This window comes from Aquarana catesbeiana, linkage group LG02, assembly GCF_042186555.1.
Source record: "Aquarana catesbeiana isolate 2022-GZ linkage group LG02, ASM4218655v1, whole genome shotgun sequence".
NCBI lineage: Eukaryota > Metazoa > Chordata > Amphibia > Anura > Ranidae > Aquarana > Aquarana catesbeiana.
Genome location: NC_133325.1, coordinates 550,223,960 through 550,243,549, shown reverse-complemented (window position 1 = coordinate 550,243,549; position 19,590 = coordinate 550,223,960). Strand labels below are relative to the sequence as shown.

General features: G+C 40.3%; 1 protein-coding gene across 1 annotated transcript in view; it reads right to left on the bottom strand.

Annotated features, from left to right (window-relative positions):
* FOXP4 (forkhead box P4) overlaps positions 1-19,590 on the bottom strand; it is a 153,319-nt gene that overhangs the window by 60,869 nt on the left and 72,860 nt on the right. The window contains exons 2-6 of the mRNA XM_073615915.1: positions 12,453-12,639; positions 8,140-8,229; positions 7,931-8,053; positions 4,813-4,896; positions 181-331 (exon numbers count right to left, since the gene is read on the bottom strand). Coding sequence (XP_073472016.1) covers positions 181-331; positions 4,813-4,896; positions 7,931-8,053; positions 8,140-8,229; positions 12,453-12,623 — 619 coding nt within the window. The 5' untranslated portion in view covers positions 12,624-12,639. The remainder of the gene's footprint in view (positions 1-180; positions 332-4,812; positions 4,897-7,930; positions 8,054-8,139; positions 8,230-12,452; positions 12,640-19,590) is intronic.

Sequence of the window (19,590 nt, the reverse complement as noted above, 5' to 3'; positions counted from 1 at the left end):
AAGTGTGAAGTAAGTGTATTCCAAAGCATTATGGGATAAATCTATAGGGTGATCCTACAAATAGGAAGTTTTCCCTAAACGTGCAGACGTGTTAGCTAAAAAAGTAGCTTTGTGTGTGCGGATAAATGTAAATTTTCTGTTACTACTTTATTTACTTACAAATAATCATCAGCCACTCACCTTGGGGAAGGCCAGGTATGGTTACAGGCCCTTGGCCAGGCTGTAACCCAACTAGACTCTGTCTTTGTAAGTTTATCAAGTGCTGCTGCTGAAGTTGCTGCATCTGAAGAATCTGTTGCTGGAATGCCAACTGTTTATTCCCCAGCGTTGGCTGTATAAAAAAAAAAAAAAAAAGTTACATAAATAAAAAGCAAAAGAATGCAGATATTTATGCAATATAAAATGAAGTACTAGGAGTTTGTCAAAGTCATGTACTTATTTTTTTAAAGTAAACTGTACAGTACTTTCAAAAGACCTTTTGAGTTATTATTGCAACATAACCTGAAGGTTACCTTTAGATTCTTACTTGTTTGACATATTGTGATTACTTGATAGTGACAAGATGGCAGAGCGATGGACTGTCATAGGTGAGTATCCCAGGTGGGTATAGGATCTTTTATTGGGTACAGGCAGCTCTCTAATGTACCATGGTCATAGACTGGGTATTTGGAGTAAGTCTTTGAATGGAAACAGGGGCGACAAGGTTTTTCACCATCCAGGTTAAAGTTCACTGGTCGCAGAGTTCTAAGGAAATACCAATGCATTTTCAGGGCCTTTGGAAACTCTAAAAGAGTGGGCATTTCGTTAGAGCTATTTCACCAGAAAAAAATATCTGGGCGATTGAAAATCCTTTGGTGCTCCGTTCTCTTTCCATTTGAATACTTTGAATACTGTATTTAATACAGTTTGTAAATGTTGCCTCTAGTGGACATTTGCATACCAAGGAATGTTATTTGGGGACTGCTGAGTTTAGCAAGCAGGGGATGTAGCTTTGTAGAGCATTACCAGCTTCAAAGACATGCTGTCATCGTCAGAAAAACAAAAAGCTGCTGATGGGTAAGAAGGGCAGTCACCCAAATGTGCAGCAGCTTTTATTATCTCCTGCTTTGCCTGAATGCCAGGTCCACTTGAAACGAAAACGTCAGCACTTTCTGATAGTACTGAAGCTTGTTTTCATCTCAGAGTGATGGGCTAATAAGAATGTGTAAAGGCAAAGCTAGCTCCAATGCTACATGGAAGTGTTGATGCACCTCAAGCAATGCTAGCATTAGTAGCATCACTTTCAAAAATCTCCCCTTAGTTAAACAGCAGTGTTCACATGAGGCACCAATCTAAAAAAATAGGATCACCACCCCCCCACTCCCATCCAAATTATATAAAAATTTAGCACGCCATGCATATCACTAAAAATTGTATTATGGAGGAATTGTAGGTCTCCCGAACTTCATCCTAGCATAGCAAAGTACCCAAGGATCTAGAAATCATCTGTGTTCTGTGATAACTGCTTATGCATGCTGTTTCATTTCCAATAAACCCTCTGATACTTTGATGTGATCATGTGGACTTTCTTTTCTTTGTTTAAATTGTGCTTCTTTAGCTAGGTAAGGCTATGGCTCCACAAGGTGGATGTCGGCCAAATTCCCTTGCAGCAGCAATGTATGCTTTGCATAGGACCACTGCTGTGTGATATGATAATACTTGAAGTGACATAACGACAGAGCTAATAAGCACAGCTGTGCTGTCTGTGCACTTGTGCAGGGTGGCAGTAAGGGGGGAAAATGACTAGGGTAGTGATTATAAAGAGTATATCACGCAGCGAATTACAAAACTAAAAGCTCAAGCTCAAAAATATAGCATACTAAAAAAAAATTAGATTAGTCAGATTTTAGGCATCCACATTTTTTGGTTGGTTACTTCCTAAAGGTTTGTTATTTCCAAACTAGTGTAGAAACTAAAAACTTTTCTCCTCAGAACACAAAGTTACAATGATTACAATGAACCAGTTCCTCCCTTTCAGAATCAGTATCCAAAGGCATGGTCAAACAAGCTGAGCAGAAACAGGTAGGAATCTGGAACAGTTTGTTAAAATCTTTGCACTGTACATTGATCACACAGAGGGGATTGTTTTTATCTCAACAACAGTGGAGTTACTATTGAAGTTCTAACTCACCTCTAAAAGATATTCAACCAGAAACAGGTAGAGCACCCTATATCATCTACTATTGAAAAATAATGTAAAATTTTAATGGAACCTGAGCGGCTTATAGGCAAAGAAGATTGTTGGTTGGTCAATCTGTACAGTGCTAAAGATGCACTCGCAGCTTTGCAGCCCTTTCGAAATGGGGAAATGTTTGATTTTAGAGGAAAAAAGCAAAAATGGGGCAAACTAGCCTAGTACATTACATCAATATAACACTTAATAATAAAAAATTTTATACGATATATATTCACTAAACTCCCCTCCAAGGCATGGATAACCAATATAGAAAGCTTTTGCAATACTGTACTGCTCTAATATTGTGGTTCCAGAGTGAGTAAGTTGTTACGATTGTTTGAGGCCCCTCCCTATTGATGAAGGAAAGGAGGATTTGACATTAGGCATCTGTGCATTGTGACCATTTAAAGGTAAGCAGAAGAAGCACGTCAGCTCTGATGAAAAGGGTATACAGGCATACCCCACTTGTAAGTACACAATGGGTTTTATTTACTAAAGCTGGAAAGTGCAAAATCAGGTTGACTTCTGCATAGAAACCAATGAGCTTCCAGGTTTTATCACCAAAGCTTAATTGAACAAGCTGGGGTTAGAAGCTCGTTGGTTTCTATGCAGAAGTGAGCCTGAATTTGCACTTTTCAGCTTTAGTAAATAAACCCCATTGTGTACTTAAAAGTGGGGTATGCCTGTACCCGTTAAACCACATCAGCATTAGAGGTCGACCGATATGGGGTTTTCTCTGGCCGATGCCGATATTTAGAAATCGCGGTGGCCGATGGCCGATATGTGATGCCGATTTTTTGGGCCGATATATTTGGCAGATTTTTTTTTTTTTTTTTTTTTCCCTTCATCTCATAAAATCTAACAGTTAGACCCCTTTCACACTGGGGCGTTTTTCAGGTGCTTTTGGGCTAAAAAGAGCGCCTGTAAAGTGCCTGTAAAGCGGCTCCCCTGCAGTCTCAGTGTGATATCCTGAGTGCTTTCACACTGAGGCGATGCGCTGGCAGGATGTAAAAAAAAGTCCTGCGAACAGCATCTTTGGCGCGGTGTATACCCCTCCTCCACCACTCCTGCCCATTGAAATGAATGCGCACCACTGCCGAAGCGCCTGCAAAGCGTTTCGGCAGCGGCGCTTCAGGGGCGCATTTAACCCCTTCCTCGGCCGCTAGCTGGGTTATAAGCGCCCCGCTAGCAGCCGAATAGCACCTCTAAAATGACGGTAAAGCGCCACTAAAACTAGCAGCGTTTTACCATCAACTCCTGCCCGCTCCAGTGTGAAAGCAGCCTTAAGTAATAAGTGATACAGAAAATTTTTTACATTTAAACATTTATTAAACAAAACAAACCTCCGATCAGTTCACTTGTATGTATAATTTAGAAAAAAAAAAAAATCTTAAATATTAAATACACAAAAACAGGTAATCAAAACTTTTGGACGAAAAAAAATGGGCTAACTTTACTGCTTAGTTTTTTTTTTTAATTCATTACTGTATTTTTTTTTTTTAAATTGGGTTTGAAAGACCGCTGCGCAAATACCGTGTGACATAAAATATTGCAACAACCACCATTTTATTCCCTAGGGTCTCTGCTAAAAAAAATATAAATATAATGTTTGGGGGTTCTAAGTGATTTTCTAGCAGAAAATACAGGATTTTTACCTGTAAGCAACAAGTGTCAGAAAAGATTTAGTCTTTAAATGGTTAAACTGAAAACTTCTACAGGTGGAGTTCAGTCTATTGATAAAAAGAACTTGAAAAGATACAAATGTATCTTCTTATCAGACTTGGCAGGCTGCCCAGAGGAGGAGAGAATCCTCTCCACAGATAACTACAGGAAACTTGCATTGACTTCTATTACAGAAGTCATTTGCAAGTCATGGCTGGAGTTACAATCGGCCTTTTTTATCAGCACAATCGGCCGATGCCGATTAAGTAAAAAACGCCAAATATCGGCCGATATATCGGCCGGCCGATATATCGGTCGACCTCTAATCAGCATACTTGCTTTGTGCAGTACAGTATTACAAATGTCGTCTTTATTGGTTATCCAGGCCTCAGGCATCGAGAAGCCTAGTCCTATGATTTATTTATGCTAGGGAATATACAGTTCTGCATTGAAAATATAATCAGAATATTTTTTTGCATTACTATAATTCTCATTTCCTATAAAATAAAGATATATTTTCAGTCTAGTAGTATAAGGAACATACGGTATAGAATAAAACTTGTGCAAAAAGATGTTTTGTATATTTTCTAATCATTCTCCCTGCTGTCAGAAAACAATAGCACAACGTGGGAGCATTCCCCCATCCATCTCGAATGTGTGAATGGGGGAATAGGCTCAGTTTTTTTCATTCAGCCTGCTGGCTGAACAAAAAAAACTGAATCGTGTACTGTATGGCCAGCTCAACTCTATTGCTTACTGGACTGCACAGTCATAGTTACACACTATGCACAACTGCTGTAACAGGGAAATAATACAGGTTGTGAGAACAATGGCTATCTGACTGTATCTATTTGTGACTTCAATTCGGCTTTAATATCATTTATATAGATGTCAAAGAGGAGTTTTGATAAGTAATAGTCTTAAAAATCACTAACCTCTTTGACCTGATGTTTTCCTGACTGCTGTGAGAGTAACTGGAGGTGTAGCTGTTCTTGTTGCTTCTTGTAATATTCCTGAAGCTTTGAAAAAAAGATGGAAGCATGTTGACTACTAAGACTAAAATGACTGGGTGATCTACTGGTAAAAAACAAAGTAAAGAAAATTTGTACTGGGAGAACTAGACCAGGATGAGCTCTGTTCCACAACTTCACTTTTATACAGGACCTAATCGAGACTCCCATGAAGAGAAAAAAACAATTAAGCAATTAAACTAATATAGAATTAAAAAATACCCAGCTCCCCATAATCCCAAGTGCAAATGAACACATAAAGACATTCTACATTTAACTTGCATTTACATCAGTTATTAGACCCGTGTAATTTATTATTCATGCCTCATTCTTTTTTTTTTTTAACTACTGCAGATCTACACATACAGGACCATTGCACAGACCTGATTCATTCTTGGTGGTACACTAATAAATAATTTTTTGCTTTACTACTTCACACTATGTAAAAAGCATACTTATCTGATATATTTGTTAAAAGGCTTTTTTTAATTATATTTTTTGGTAAATATCTGCAGTTGACTATTTCTATAAATGTCATGTTGGGAAAGATAATTGGAACATATACTTTTCTAATTTTTAACTGTTTCCTTCTAATTAAAACCTGTAAAAATACAAATATATGTATCCAAAACTTCTACACAATTACAGGCCTTTTCTGTCCTGAAAATAAAAAAGATATATAATAAATTAGGATAGGCTACAATGCAAACAGTTATTTGGTGAAAAACTGAAATATCTAATGAAAAAATCTGTAAATTGCAGGCATGAAAGTGCTGCAAGAAACCTAGTTAAAGTGTATGCATAGCCCATACACCCATGTTTAGCTTTGAATAGAGCTGGGATAGATTGCAACTCCGAGTGCTTCTCGCTTTGTGAAATTTTCTCTCACTTTCTGTTGCATCTTCAAAACAGGAAGTGAAATTAAATCTCTCTAACAAGACACAGACAGCAAAAGCAAACTGGGGTGGGGTGGGTTTAAACCCTTCCCCACGCTATCAAAAAAATAAAAAAGGTTTTTGATATACATATATTTTAAGCATTTCAATTATTAGAATTCAACATCCCTTTAAAATTTGTTAAATTGTGATGTTGCCTCAAAGAACTGTAAAAAATACATAATTAGCAGTTTTGCTGACATTAGCATGTTAAGTTTAACAGTGTTACCTCATTCACATTAAGACATTTTGTAGAAGCTACATGTATGTGAAGCTACAAGTAAAGTGCATAACATGATCTGTGGCCTTAAAGTGAACCTGTAGCCAGGATATTGACATTCAGGCATTTAGCCCTGGTTTACACTGAAAGCGGGAATGAAATTGTGCGAGTGCAGCTGAACTTGCACAACTTCATTCCTGCATGTCAGTCCCGACTTCGGGGGCTATTTCAGAGACATCTGGGCGGGTTGCTGCACAGATGTCAATGGAATTTGCACCCCAAAGTCACCAAAAGTAGTACAGAAACTTAATGAGCAGTAAATGAGCTTTTAAACAAGTCCTCACTGACCTGTGCAGCTGAAGGCACCATGAAGCAAAAAATCCTCAAATGTTACATGAGAGATTTTGAAGTATGGTTGCAGTAGGTTTGTTAACAGCTTACGGTATCTGCTGTAATGAGCTTCAATTTCAGTGTCTCTGTTGTGAATTTGAGAAATAATTTTTCCAAAGTGTCTACAGAAGTCAATAAGGGATTATTTTAAAACTGAACTTCAGTCAGCAGTAAAAAAAAAAAAAAATCACAAGATAACTGACCCAGCCCCTGCACGGCAAGGGGTAACTGCTGTTTGACCAGTCCAACAAAGCCATTCCCCTCTCTTGGTCAGCAGCTTCTCTGACAACATCATGTACAATTCAAGCTTCTGACATGAGGACAAGGTATATTCGCCTAGACAACACAAGCAGTTAACCCTTGCTGTGCAGGGAAGTAGGTGCAAGTACTTATTTTATTCTAAAAGGAGTTTAACTTTAAAGCTCATTTACTGTTTCGTAAAAATTAAGTGCTCAGGGCTTAGCTACAGGTTAACTCTAAATGACAAAACATGGACTGATGTAAATGCAGAGATGGAACAGGACTTTAATTGCATAGAGTTTATTCTTATGGTCTAGAAGGGAGGAGCTGATAGCCACGTCCAGCCAGGCACTGTGTATGTGGACACGGTGGTGCTACTCTGGAGGTTTTTATGTGATTTTAAAGTTTTTATTTTGTAAGTGCAACTTGTCTATTTGGGGGCTTTGAATAAATTTGTATACGGAGAATACTATGGTCTCTATACTTATTATTTACATGTCCTGAATTCATGGAATCTTGAGCCAAGCTGGGAGATGATCCGGTTCTTTGGATATTAATGAGCTGAGTTACCATTAAGAAAAGAGCTATCTGGATTACCCACCAGTGATTGGGAAGAGGAAGTGAGAGCAAAGAGCTCATGCGGAGATCCGCATATGAGTTTTGACTCATCTGGGAGGGGAGCGCGCATTTTTACTGGTGGTGGTGTGTACCTCTTTTGAGGACGAACAATCACTGTGGTGGAATTGTGTGTATACACTGATCACAAGAATAGTTTTATTTGTTTGTTTTTTCATTTTATGGACTATTCATTTATATGTAGGATTTATTTATTTTAGAGATTTGCACTTTATATTTATAATTTTAAACATAGCGCTACATTTATTATTTACTATCCATTTTGTAATTAGTGTGGTGTACCACTTGGAATGTTTAGCAGCTGTGCACGTTTATTATTAGGTTATCTTATTTAAACATCACAATTTTTTACTTGTGGCGCTGATTGTTTTATCTTATAATTTGAAGCATATCAGTGACAAAAATTCTAAAACATAAAATTAACACTACACAATGTTGAATAGTCTAAGGGATACTTTTAAAAAGCAACGTGGGTGGCTTAATTTTATAAGTTACTGGTCATTGCATATGTTATATTACATGTGGACCACCATTATTAAAATAAAACATAACAGTATAGAAAATGGCTTCCATAGATCTCTCTAATTTGCTTTGTAAGTAATAGATACAAAAAGAATCTCACCTGCTGCAACATAAGTGCTTGCTGCTGCTGCAGAACTGCCTGAATTTGTGCAGGGGACAAAATCTGTTGCATTTGTTGCTGGGTTAACATCTGCGGAGACATCATAGCCACTGAAACGGGGACCTGATAGAAATATTAAAAGATGTGATTTGTTTGAATTCATAGGACTTTATCACTATCCTTCTATTAGGCTGTCCAGTGGTTCCCACCTGAACTGAAGGCTGCTTGCATTCTGCGCTGCTTGGAGTACTTAGTCCTGTTGCCTGCTGTAACAAAAGCTGCCTTGCCACCTGCAATGCCTGAAGGATAGAAGCAACTCTGAAATGTTATTCTTTAACCTAATGTAGTTATTTCAAGTTCTGAACAATTATTTATCCCACAGCCAATGTCATTTATAATTTCAAAATGTCTGCTGTTTTATATATAAAATATATTTAATTGCTTCCTCATTCCTACGCTGTTGTTCAAAAAAAGAAAAAAACTTCAGACATAGTTATGTCCAGTGTTTTGTGTCTCCTCCTCATACCATTGATTATTAGCTATTTGAATTAGGCTGTAAACTATTCAGCTTTTTTCAACTCAGCACAACCTTGGACTTGAGAGCCTCCTGAAAATGGCTGTGTGGAGTTAAGAAGCAAATAGGAAGGATCTATACTGAGGATCCTGTTTTCCAAAATGGTCCAATATTTCGAAAACTCTTTCAACATTATTCGCCTAATGCATGAAAAGTGCACTTAAAGCGGAGGTCCGGCCGTTTAAAAAAAAAAAAAGTCAGCAACTACAAACACTGTAGCTGCTGGCTTTTAATAAGGGCACTTACCTGCCCAGCGAGCCCATGATGTTGGCCCCCCCGAGGCCAATCCATCCATCGGATCGGGTGCCAGCGCCGCCATCCTAACTAAGGGAATTAAGAAACTAAAGCAATTGGCTATTCCCCCGTTTATAGTCCAGACGTACGTGTTTTATGTCACCACGTTCAGAATGATCGGATTTTCCGACAACTTTGTGCGACCGTGTGTATGCAAGACAAGTTTGAGCCAACATACGTCGAAAAAAATCCATGGATTTTGTTGTCGCAATGTCCGATCAATGTCCGACTGTGTGTACTGGGCATAAGAGGAAGGGTCAATTGATGCAAAAGGTAAAACCTTTGGGGGATGAGCTGATGGAGAAAGTAAAAGTAAAGTAAAAAACAGTGCATCCGTTAGAAGCAGGGTAGGCTTCCTTAAAAAGAAGGGTTTTCAGGGATCATCTAAAGATGGATAGATTAAGAGACAGTTGGACAGATTTAGGTAGGGAGTTCCAAAGAATTGGAGAAGCGTGGAAGAAATCCTGGAAGTGAGCATGGGAGGAGCTGACAAGAGAGCAGGAGGTCTTGGGAGGATCGAAGAAAGTAGCTTAGTATATATTTTGAGACAAGGTTAGTAATGTAGCTGGGGGCGGAGTTGTGGATGGCTTTGTAAGTAGTTGTAGTTAGTACTTTGAATTTTAAATGTTGGGCGAGTGTAAGCCAGTGGAGGGATTGGCAGCAGCATTCATGATGGACTGAAGGGGGAATAGCCTATGTAAAGGTAATCCAATGAGGAGGGATTTGCAATAGTTGAGGTGATAGATAACTAGGGAGTGAATTAGAAGTTTAGTGTTGTCAATTGTTAAAAAGGGGCATATTCTGGAGATGTTGCGGAGGTTGAGGTGGCATGATTTGGACAGGGATTGGATGTGGGCCTGAAAGAACAGTGCAAAGTCCAGGGTTACCCCTAGCACCCTGGCATGTGTGGACGGACTCATAGTTGTATCATTGATCTTAAACAGAGAAGTCAAAGGGAAGGGGCACGTACATATTTATACATTTTTATTTGATAGGTTTCATAACAGAAAGTAGGGGAAAAAGGTTTTCTTTCAACACTTTTAGTCTTTTTTCCTTTATATAGTAAATAATAATTAAAAAAAAAACAATGGCTAGGTAATACCCCAAAAGGAAGCTCTATCTGTAAATGTCAGTCAAACAATCACAGCACTCGAACTGGAAAAAATGGCCTGGTAATGAAGGAGAAGTACTTGATTGGTATTTAGGTGGTTAAAGGACTGAAAGCAAAGGCTTTTGAAATGGTTTACAACAAATATAAATATTGGCGAATAATAAGCTATGCATTATGCAAAAATATTTAAGTCTTAGCATATATCTGAGATATATTAAAATGTAATGCCAGTATACCATTGATCCTATATGAATTAGTTGCAGTGCCAGATATTAAAAATGGATTAAAGTTTTGGGTAGTATATTGTTAAAACAGACAGAAAAGATTTGAAAACAGAAAGGTGATAATCTAAAGTAAAAGGAGTGGAAAGTCTTACCTATAATGGAACGTTAAAAAAATGGTTTTGTTTAGTATGGAAAAAGATGCCTAAAAAAGACATCCTTTTTACCAGACAGGAATTGAAGGAGTCCCTCCAAGGAAGCCTCCAATGGCAGTAACATACTGATAGGAGGTCTAATCCCCCCACCCCATCCTAAAACGTAAAAATAAAGTTTTGCCTATAGATACACTTTCCTGAAGCTAATGGTAGTCAAAGTTATAATTTTGAATGATATGATATTCAGGGAATAATTCTAATTAAATTGTGGAATAAGAAGGGAAAAGCCAAACTAGCTACCCAGGGGGTTTGGACCAAACCTGCTGGATTTTGTAATCTGGTGTAGATTTATCTTTTTCAATTTAAATAGCACTGTGAAACTATAAAACCCTGCTTTAATCGGTATGCTATGTGTATACAGCCATTGCAGTAACTGTTGTATGGCTGAAATAATCCAGGGTAAATATTTACTAAACGCCTTACTATATATGTTATGCACAATATGTGTTTCTTCTTTGCTATGGTTGCAAGTTGAGAAGGTGCAACTTGTCTGTAAACAGTAATACAACAATGCTGCCTTGATTCTTGAAGTTCATGCGGATTGGGCAGAATCACCCACGATGCATTACAAAAATACCAGCGATGTTATGCGACTTGTAACATTTAACACATGTGAAGTGAATTATAATAGATTTAGTTGATCAATCAGGTACATAGTAAAGTTATAAAAGCATGAATTTGCTTGAATTTTCTTACATAAGTCTTACTCACAAATCCAAAATTTTACAGTGAAAAGATAGGGATTAACCTCCCTGGCGGTATGATTATTTCGGATTTTAGGTGCTGAAAGCGGTACCATTATTTTGCATGGAAATTTGGCGTTTTATATTGTAGGTCTGTAAATCTTAACAATAACACACTTAAATCTGTCCAAACCAGAGTCTAGTAGATATCCCGGGTATGATAAGGTTTGAAACACAAAAACATAAATTATAATATAATAAATAAAAATAAATAATTAAATAATAAAAAAAAAAAAATAGTAATAAAATAAATTTCCCCACAATTCACTATCGCTCAATTCTGCAAGTGTTCTAATTTACTATCGCTGTTTTCTAGCTGGTCTAAAGCCACTTTTGACGTAAAGGGACACTTTTTGGTTGCTATGGACAATCTCCAGTTTCCAGGCAGAAAGAACAGTATATATCATATAAAACTGCATGCAGGGCATGGGCCAAAGCACTGGGGACAAAAGGGATGTGAAATCATTTCATACAGTACTGTAATCTGTAAGATTACAGTACTGTATGTGTTATGATTTTTACTTTTTTTTAATTTGCCGCCAGGCTCCGCCCCCGTGCGTCGCGCCGCTCGCAGGGAACGGAGCCTGGCACAGAGAGGACGGAGCCCTCGGACACAGCGGGTGACATCGCAGGATCCCGGGAACAAGGTAAGTAACGCCGCCCCAGGATCCTGCAATGCGATCCCGAGTGTGGCTCGGGGTTACCGCTAATGGTACCGAATTTTAACCCCGAGCCACACTCGGGAAAACCACCAGGGAGGCTACGGGGCAAAATGCGATAATCCGTAGCAGCCATATTTCAGATTATTGGAGAAAAATCTATGAATTATGACTTCAGTCTGGCTGATGTGGATTACTTTGTTTTGAACATTACATTTAAAAGAAGCCCAAATGTGTTTATCATGTTTACAATATTATGCTAGTCTTAGCTCTGGTTCACACTGATACGATTTTAGATGTGTTCCAGAACGCATCGAATCACACGACAAGTGAAAAACAATCATTTCTTTGGAGGCTGTTCACATATATGCAGGGTCCTGAGCGTCTTTAGAGTAGTGCAATTTTGACCTCTATAGACTTTAATGTAAATCGCATGTCAAATGCTTATCTGTTCAAAGATAAGGCAAATGCTGAGAGAGGGAGAAAGGGAGAGAGGGAGGGAGAGAGGGAGAGGGAGAAAGAAAAAGAGTGACCCCAGGGTATAAATTCATGCACAGCTGTATTCAAACTGCATGCGAAACTCATTCGAATTGCAGCTGAACTGCAACAACCTGCACTGGACGTGCTCCTAGAAATCGCACTAGAAGACTCATTTAAATTGCACTGCATCAGTGTAAACCTAGGCTTAACGTGCTTTTTTTTTACCTGTTGCTGCTGGAAGTGTAGAAGCTCCGCTGTACTTAACTCTCCATTCGTTTCTCCACTTGCATTGGCCTCTCGTGCTCCACCTCCTTCAGACTGGTTGGGAAGACTGCTTACTCCATTCTGACTGGTTGGAGTAGATCGAATTGATTCAGATGCAGATTCCACCATCATGACTTATTTTTAAAACCTGAGCAAGACATGAGAGATAGTGCGGCTTATTATTATTACACAGAATTTATATAGCGCCAACAGTTTGCACAGTGCTTTACAACATGAGGGCAGACAGTACAGTTACAATACAATTCAATACAGGATGAATCAGAGGGCCCTGCCAGATAGAGTTTAAAATCTTATGGGCAACTAGGTACAGCGCCAACAACTGGTCATTGAGGTCCACACCTCCCATATATTGGTTATATTCGTGGACACAGAGGGATTTCTCCACAACACCAGTCGCCGTAGGCATTTGGACAGTCGTGTCTGCGTGAAGGGGGGACAGAACAAAAACATTCTCATTATCCCTCCACTTCACAGCGAGCAAATTATTACACTTGAAGCAGGCTCTCTCCCCCAGCCTAAGACGGGAATCTACAAGCCGCTGGGGTAAGCCCCGGCGATTAGGTTGCACAATCGCCAATCTGATGATCAAACAAGTGACTAAAAAGTGGCACGCTCGTGTAATAATTGTCCACATACAAACGGTACCCACACAATCTTGCCAGCGCTCCCTATGTAATCTGGGCAGTTCTCCGGCTCTACGTGACGTTCCCTTCCCTCGTCAACCATAAAACTATATGTATAGCCTGTGGCCCTGTCACAGAGCTTATACATCTTGACCCCGTATCTGGCATGCTTGCTGGGAAGATACTATTTGAAAGACAAGCGGCCAGAAAATTTAAGCAGGGACTCAACGCAGGCAACTTGATGGGGAGTAAACAAGGCTGCAAAATGTTCGTTGAAGTGATTTAAGAGGGGCCGAATTTTGTAGAGCCGATCGTATCCAGGGTCTCCACGAGGACGACAGAGTTCATTGTTGTTGAAGTGCATGAACTGCAAGATCTGCTCGTATCGTGCCCTGGCCATGGAGGCAGAGAACAGGGGCATATGGTAAATAGGGTCAGTGGACCAATATGACCGCAACGTACTCATTTTAACTATGCCCATTGTCGAGGGATAGGCCCAGAAAGGTCTTAAATTCAGAAACCGTAATTGGTTTCCAATCTCTGGCAAGGGAGGACTGGGGATTAGCGGCAATGAATTGGCCAGCATACAAATTACTTTGGTTTACAATAGATCTATAGAGATCTTCGGTGAAAAACAGCGAATAAAAATCAAATGACGTAAAATCAACTGTTTCCACCTGAATTCCGGGTTGGCCAGTGAATGGGGGAAGTACAGGTGCTGCAGAAGTGGTGGGCTCCCAATCAGGATTGGCGAATTCTGCAGGAAGGACACCATGGGCATGATGGGACTGTCTTTATCTTCTTGGTGGCAGTGGGACACTACTTGTGCTTGCCACCTCGCCAGCTTGAATTGCACTTAAGGGACTCGCCACATCACCAAGTGATACTGCAGTGCTGGATGTACGACCAGGTTGTACTAGGCTGCTGGTGATTGCCAGTTCACCAAAAGGATGAGCGGCACTAGTACTTCTCTGCTCCATACTAGAGCCCTGTGGTTCTTGCACCTCAACAACAGCAGAAGAAGATCGAGAAAATAAAAGTACAGTTGTTAGGTGGAGGCAGGATAGGCTTCTCTGAAGAGAAACGTTTTCTCTTCAGAGAAGCCTAAAAGTGCACTGAGTAGGAGTTAGTTGGACAGATTGGGGTAGGGAATTATATAGGATGGGAAAGGCTTGAGAGAAGTCCTGGAGGTGAGCATGGCAGGAGGTGACAAAAGGAACTAAAGAGCAGCAGGTCTTTTGAGACTAGGTTAGTGATGTTGCTGTGGGCCAAGTTGTGGATGGCTTTGTAAGTTACTGTTAGCACAAACCCCCCCAAATGACCCCATTTTCGAAAGTAGACACCCTAAGCTATTTTCTAAAGGGCATGGTGAGTACTTTGCAGCTCTCATTTGTTTTTGAAAATGAAGAAGGAAAAGGAAAATGTATTTTTTCCTTTTTTCAAAACTTTGTGACAAAGCGAGATCTGCAAAATACTCACCATACCTCTCAGCAAATAGCTTGGGGTGTCTTCTTTCCAAAATGGGGTCATTTGGGGGGGGGGGGGGTTGTCCCATCTGGGCATTCCATGGCCTCCGAAACTGTGATAGGTAGTGAGGAGTGAAATCAAAAATTTACACCCTTAGAAAGCCTGAAGGCGGTGCTTGGTTTTCGGGGTCCCGTATGCGGCTAGGCTCCCAAAAAGTCTCACACATGTGGTATCCCCGTACTCAGGAGAAGCAACAGAATGTATTTTGGGGTGTAATTTCCCATATGCCCCTGGCATGTCTGAGCAATATATCATTTAGTGACAACAAAAAAAAAGAATTTGTCTTTTTCCCACAACTTGTGTCAAAATATAAAATATTCCATGGACTCGACATTCCTCTCAGAAAATAGCATGGGGTGTCTACTCTCCAAAATGGGGTCATTTGGGGGGGGGGGGGGTGTTGAACTGTCCTGGCATTTTATGCACAACATTTAGAAGCTTATGTCACACATCACCCACTCTTCTAACCACTTGAAGACAAAGCCCGTTCTGACACTTTTTGTTTACAGGAAAAAAGTATTTTTTTGCAAGAAAATTACTTTGAACCCCCAAACGTTATATATTTTTTAAAGCAAAGGCCCTACAGATTAAAATGGTGTGTGTGTCATTTTTTTTTTTTTTTTTATTATGATTGGAGCCATTCTGGTCTCTGATCAGCTCTATGGTCAGCTGGCGGAACCAATGGTTGCATTCTCAGGTTTCCTGTTGGGACATGAGAGCCAGAGAAAACTATGGAAGACGGTGGGGGGGGGGACATTCCCTCCCACTGCTTGTAAAAGCAGTCTAGAGGCGAATTAGACGCTGGGATTGCTTTTACATGAAAGCCGACCACTGGCTGAAAAGAATGATACCAAGATGATACCTAAACCCACAGGCACCATTCTGGTATAACCACTCAAAGTCTAGCAACATACCAGTATGTTGCTGGTCCTTGTTGGGCATATATTGTAATATTTTTTTTCATTTAGCCTGTGGGCTGAACGAAAAAAAAGAGATTGATTGGTGGGTATGCCCACCGTTAGAATACCTCCTTTCATCCACTTCTAATGATGGGCATACATGCACCATTTTGTTTTTAACTGTGCTGGTGAAATCACCTCCTACAGCGCTGGAGTCACGGCTTTATGTATCTTGGGAGCAAACGCTGTTGCTGTCAAGCTAAATAAATCCGCGCTACAGCTGAATGGCATACCTGCTAAGCAAATGATTGTTAACAATAAAACAAAGTAACATTACAGTATAACAGTACGACACACCATACCTGCAAAGCAAATACAAAAAAAAAGCAAAAAATAAAACATTTTTTAACGCAACCAGTGACTAAAATATATATATGCCAAAGCATGGGGGCATCAGCCATGCTGCCCCATGCTGCCCCCATGCTTTGGCATATATGCTCTTTTTTTTAACTGTGGTGGTGAAATCATCTCCTGCAGCGCTGGAGTCACGGCTTTATGTATCGTGGGAGCAAATGCTGTTACTGTCGAGATAAATAAATCCGCGCTGCAGCTGAATGGCGTACCTGAAAACAAAAAAATGGTTAACAATAAAACACAATAAAACATTGCAGAATAGAATACAGTAAAATAGAGCAGAACAATAGAGAGAGAATAGAGAGAGAGAACAATAAAACGACAACTATTTTTGTTTTTTTTATTTCATTTTTTTGTGTTTTTCTTATTTTATTTTATTTTTTTTTACACTTTTATTTGTAACTGTAACAGTTCGGGTCTCTCAAAATGCGATGGCATCTTGGGAGACCCTGTGAAAGTGTGTCCTAGTCTGTGCAGTGCTGTACCCTACGCTAAAACTCCACTAGTGTATGGTAGCGTTCAAAACATTCACCAATGCAAAGACCAGCACGTGATACTGCAGTGCTGGATGTACGACCAGGTTGTACTAGGCCGCTGGTGCTTGCCAGTTCACCAGAAGGATGAGCGGCACTAGTACTTCTCTGCTCCATACAAGAGCCCTGCGGTTCTTGCACCTCAACAACAGCAGAAGAAGATCGGGGTCTGGTACGCCTAACCTTGGCAGGGATCACAACTCCTTTGTCAGAGCTATCTGTCATGGAACCGCTGTCGTCTACAGGATCGTATTCTGAGCCTGAATCTGACAGATGAGTGATTTCCTCTTCACTATCTGTCATGCTCAGAAACGTGTAGGCCTCTTCACTAGTGTATCTTCGATTTGCCATTTTGGGCTCTAAATTTACTGGTAGAGTAGTGAGACTCACAGGAAAAAAAGCTCCTATGCTGTCAGCAACTATATCAAACGCTACAAAAAAAAACTGTTAGTGATCACAGGGATCAGGCCTGACTCTGCAAACGCTGCAGTTATGTGTGTTGTGTTTTGTAAGTGACAGTGATCGATCGATACTTCACTTGGGTGGGCTGGGTGGAGGGACAAAATGCAGTTGCTAGTAGGTATCTGGGCTGATCCCGTTAAAAACACTGCGTTTTTGGGAACCCTAAACTGCTGGGGACACTAATATAGTTCTGATCAGATCAGATATTGATCCATTCAAACACTATACTACTAAGGGAGGTGTATGCTGCGTGCGAGGGTGTTAGCGCTACTAGCACTAATCTGACGCTGCCTGGGGCAACGCAGACCCTAAAACCTAACTGATATCACCCGCCGGGCGATCAGGGGGTTAAACCTTTATTGGGTAATAAATGGCGGGCATAAAAAACAAACTAACTAGCCAGCGTCACCGGTAACACTTATACGGTGATCACTGGTGAAAGGGTTAACTAGGGGGCAATCAGGGGGTTAAAACCTTTATTAGGTAGTATATGGGGGTACCTGACACTATAAAAAGCTGACGGTGAACCTAAATAACTAACAGGCTAACTAGCGTCACCCGTGACACTTATACGGCGATCAGAAAAATGATCGATTAGTGACACTGGCGTCAGGGGGTGAAAGGGTTAACCGGGGGGCGATCAAGGGGTTAAACCTTTATTAGGGGGGGTTAGGGGGATACCCTAGACCTAAAGGGACCTACCACTAATTGCCCTAACACTTATAACAGTCACAAAATGACACCAATGCAGTGATCAGTAAAAAAATGAAAACTGCTATTGGTGTCACTGTGACGGGGGTGCAGGGAGGGGGGGCGGTGATTTATGTGCCTATGTGTACTGGTGTTGGTGTGCCGTTGCTGCAACTCACGCTGATGTCTTCTCTCCTCAGGCTCCGTAACAAAAAGGCTGCAGGAGGAGAGATGACATCACTTCCTCTGCTTCTGTTTACAGTTTCAGAAGCAGAGAAAGCTTCTCATTTGTCAGGAGTGTTCGAGAGGGGGTGGCCATGAATCGGTGGCCTCTCCCTCAGCAGGAATCGCTCCTGGAACTAAGCCGACCACCACAGGCACCGGGAGGGGGCTCGATCAGGCCCCCCGCCCGCTGGGAGGCAGGGACGTACAGGTACGCCCATATGCCTGCCCATGGTATTCTGTCGACGTATATCGTCGTGCGGCGGTCTGCAAGTGATTAAATATATAATTGCAAGAATTGTATATGTTAGATATATGCAAAAATACCTTTTACAGGCAAAAAAAAAAAAATCACTGTCGCATTCAGGGCTTTTGGCTAGAAAAACGTGGAATGTGCATAAATGCACATAAACGCTAGGTGCTCTGTGCGTTGGCCACAATAAATTAATATTCTGGCCAAGAGAATGCATTAACTTGTATACGCACAAACACATATAAATGAACGTGTGTGCAATGTTTTTTTAAGCAGGTTTTCTCCAGCCAGGAAAAAAGGCGTTTAGAGGAGCTGAGCAAACACTCACACATTGTGCATGAGGCCAAAATGTTATTAGCAGCAGAATCTCTATATCTCAAAATGGCAATATTTGTTCTGGTGGTGAATGTATCAAATATCCCTTTAGTGAAGACATTACAATCATTTTATGTTGTGTTTTGGCCTGGAGCTCCCTACCATGCCATCTTCCAGGTGTGTCAGATGTTTGATTGCTCAGTGCATGCTGTGGTTCCATCTTTGGCTGCACAGTAGTGCCACAAAATATGGCAACAGAGCCAGTTTATGTGCCATTTCCCACAACAAGAAAATCAGCTTTTTGAAGTCTGCTTAAAGAGTTCAATTTGTATATAAGTGGAAAACATTTTAGCAAATGTTATATTCCAATGCTGTGAATGACATATGCATTCTGGCCACTATCTTCTTCCTGAGTGCCAAGATGGAGGTTCTGACAGGTATTATCACATGATTAGCCCCAGTGTGTAATACGGGAAAAAACTGCTGGGAAAAGCAGTAAGCTTTGTGTGTTCTTCCTTTGCTTCCTGTACCACCAATCCAATTTAAACTTCCAAAAAAGGTCTGAATATAATTGGTGCCTATGAAAAACTTCATAGTACCCATATTTGTTCACTTCAGGCTTTCAGTATGTGACACAAAGCAAGGAACTCGATGTATTTAGAAATAACTCTCCAGGAATTTATAGTTCATCAGTGTACCAAAAAAAAAAAAAAAAAAAAAAGGTTAATTAGCGCACTACAGTAAGGCCTCTTGCACACGATACTCCTGTTTGAGCATCTACTTTTTCAGTCATTTTTTTTCCCTATGTATTCGCACGCAGCTTCACGCAATTTGCGCGCATTTTCGCACAAACTTATTCTCGCGTTCTTGTTCTGCAATATGTAAAAGGTCATTTTTGCGCAATCTCGCACATGAGGCGTAAATTACTGACCAAAAATGCAGATTTTTCCATTTTATTTTTACTGAAGAATGCATGGCGCTTGTTTACGCGCCGGTGTGCATGGGCACATTACAATTAATAGGCTGTATTTTAGCTCAGTGGAAAAAAAAAAGCTGCATAAGCTTTTTCAAGCTATAGTGTGCAAGAGGCCTAATGCTGTAAAACAAAAACAAAAAAAAATGAAACAAACAGAGGTAATA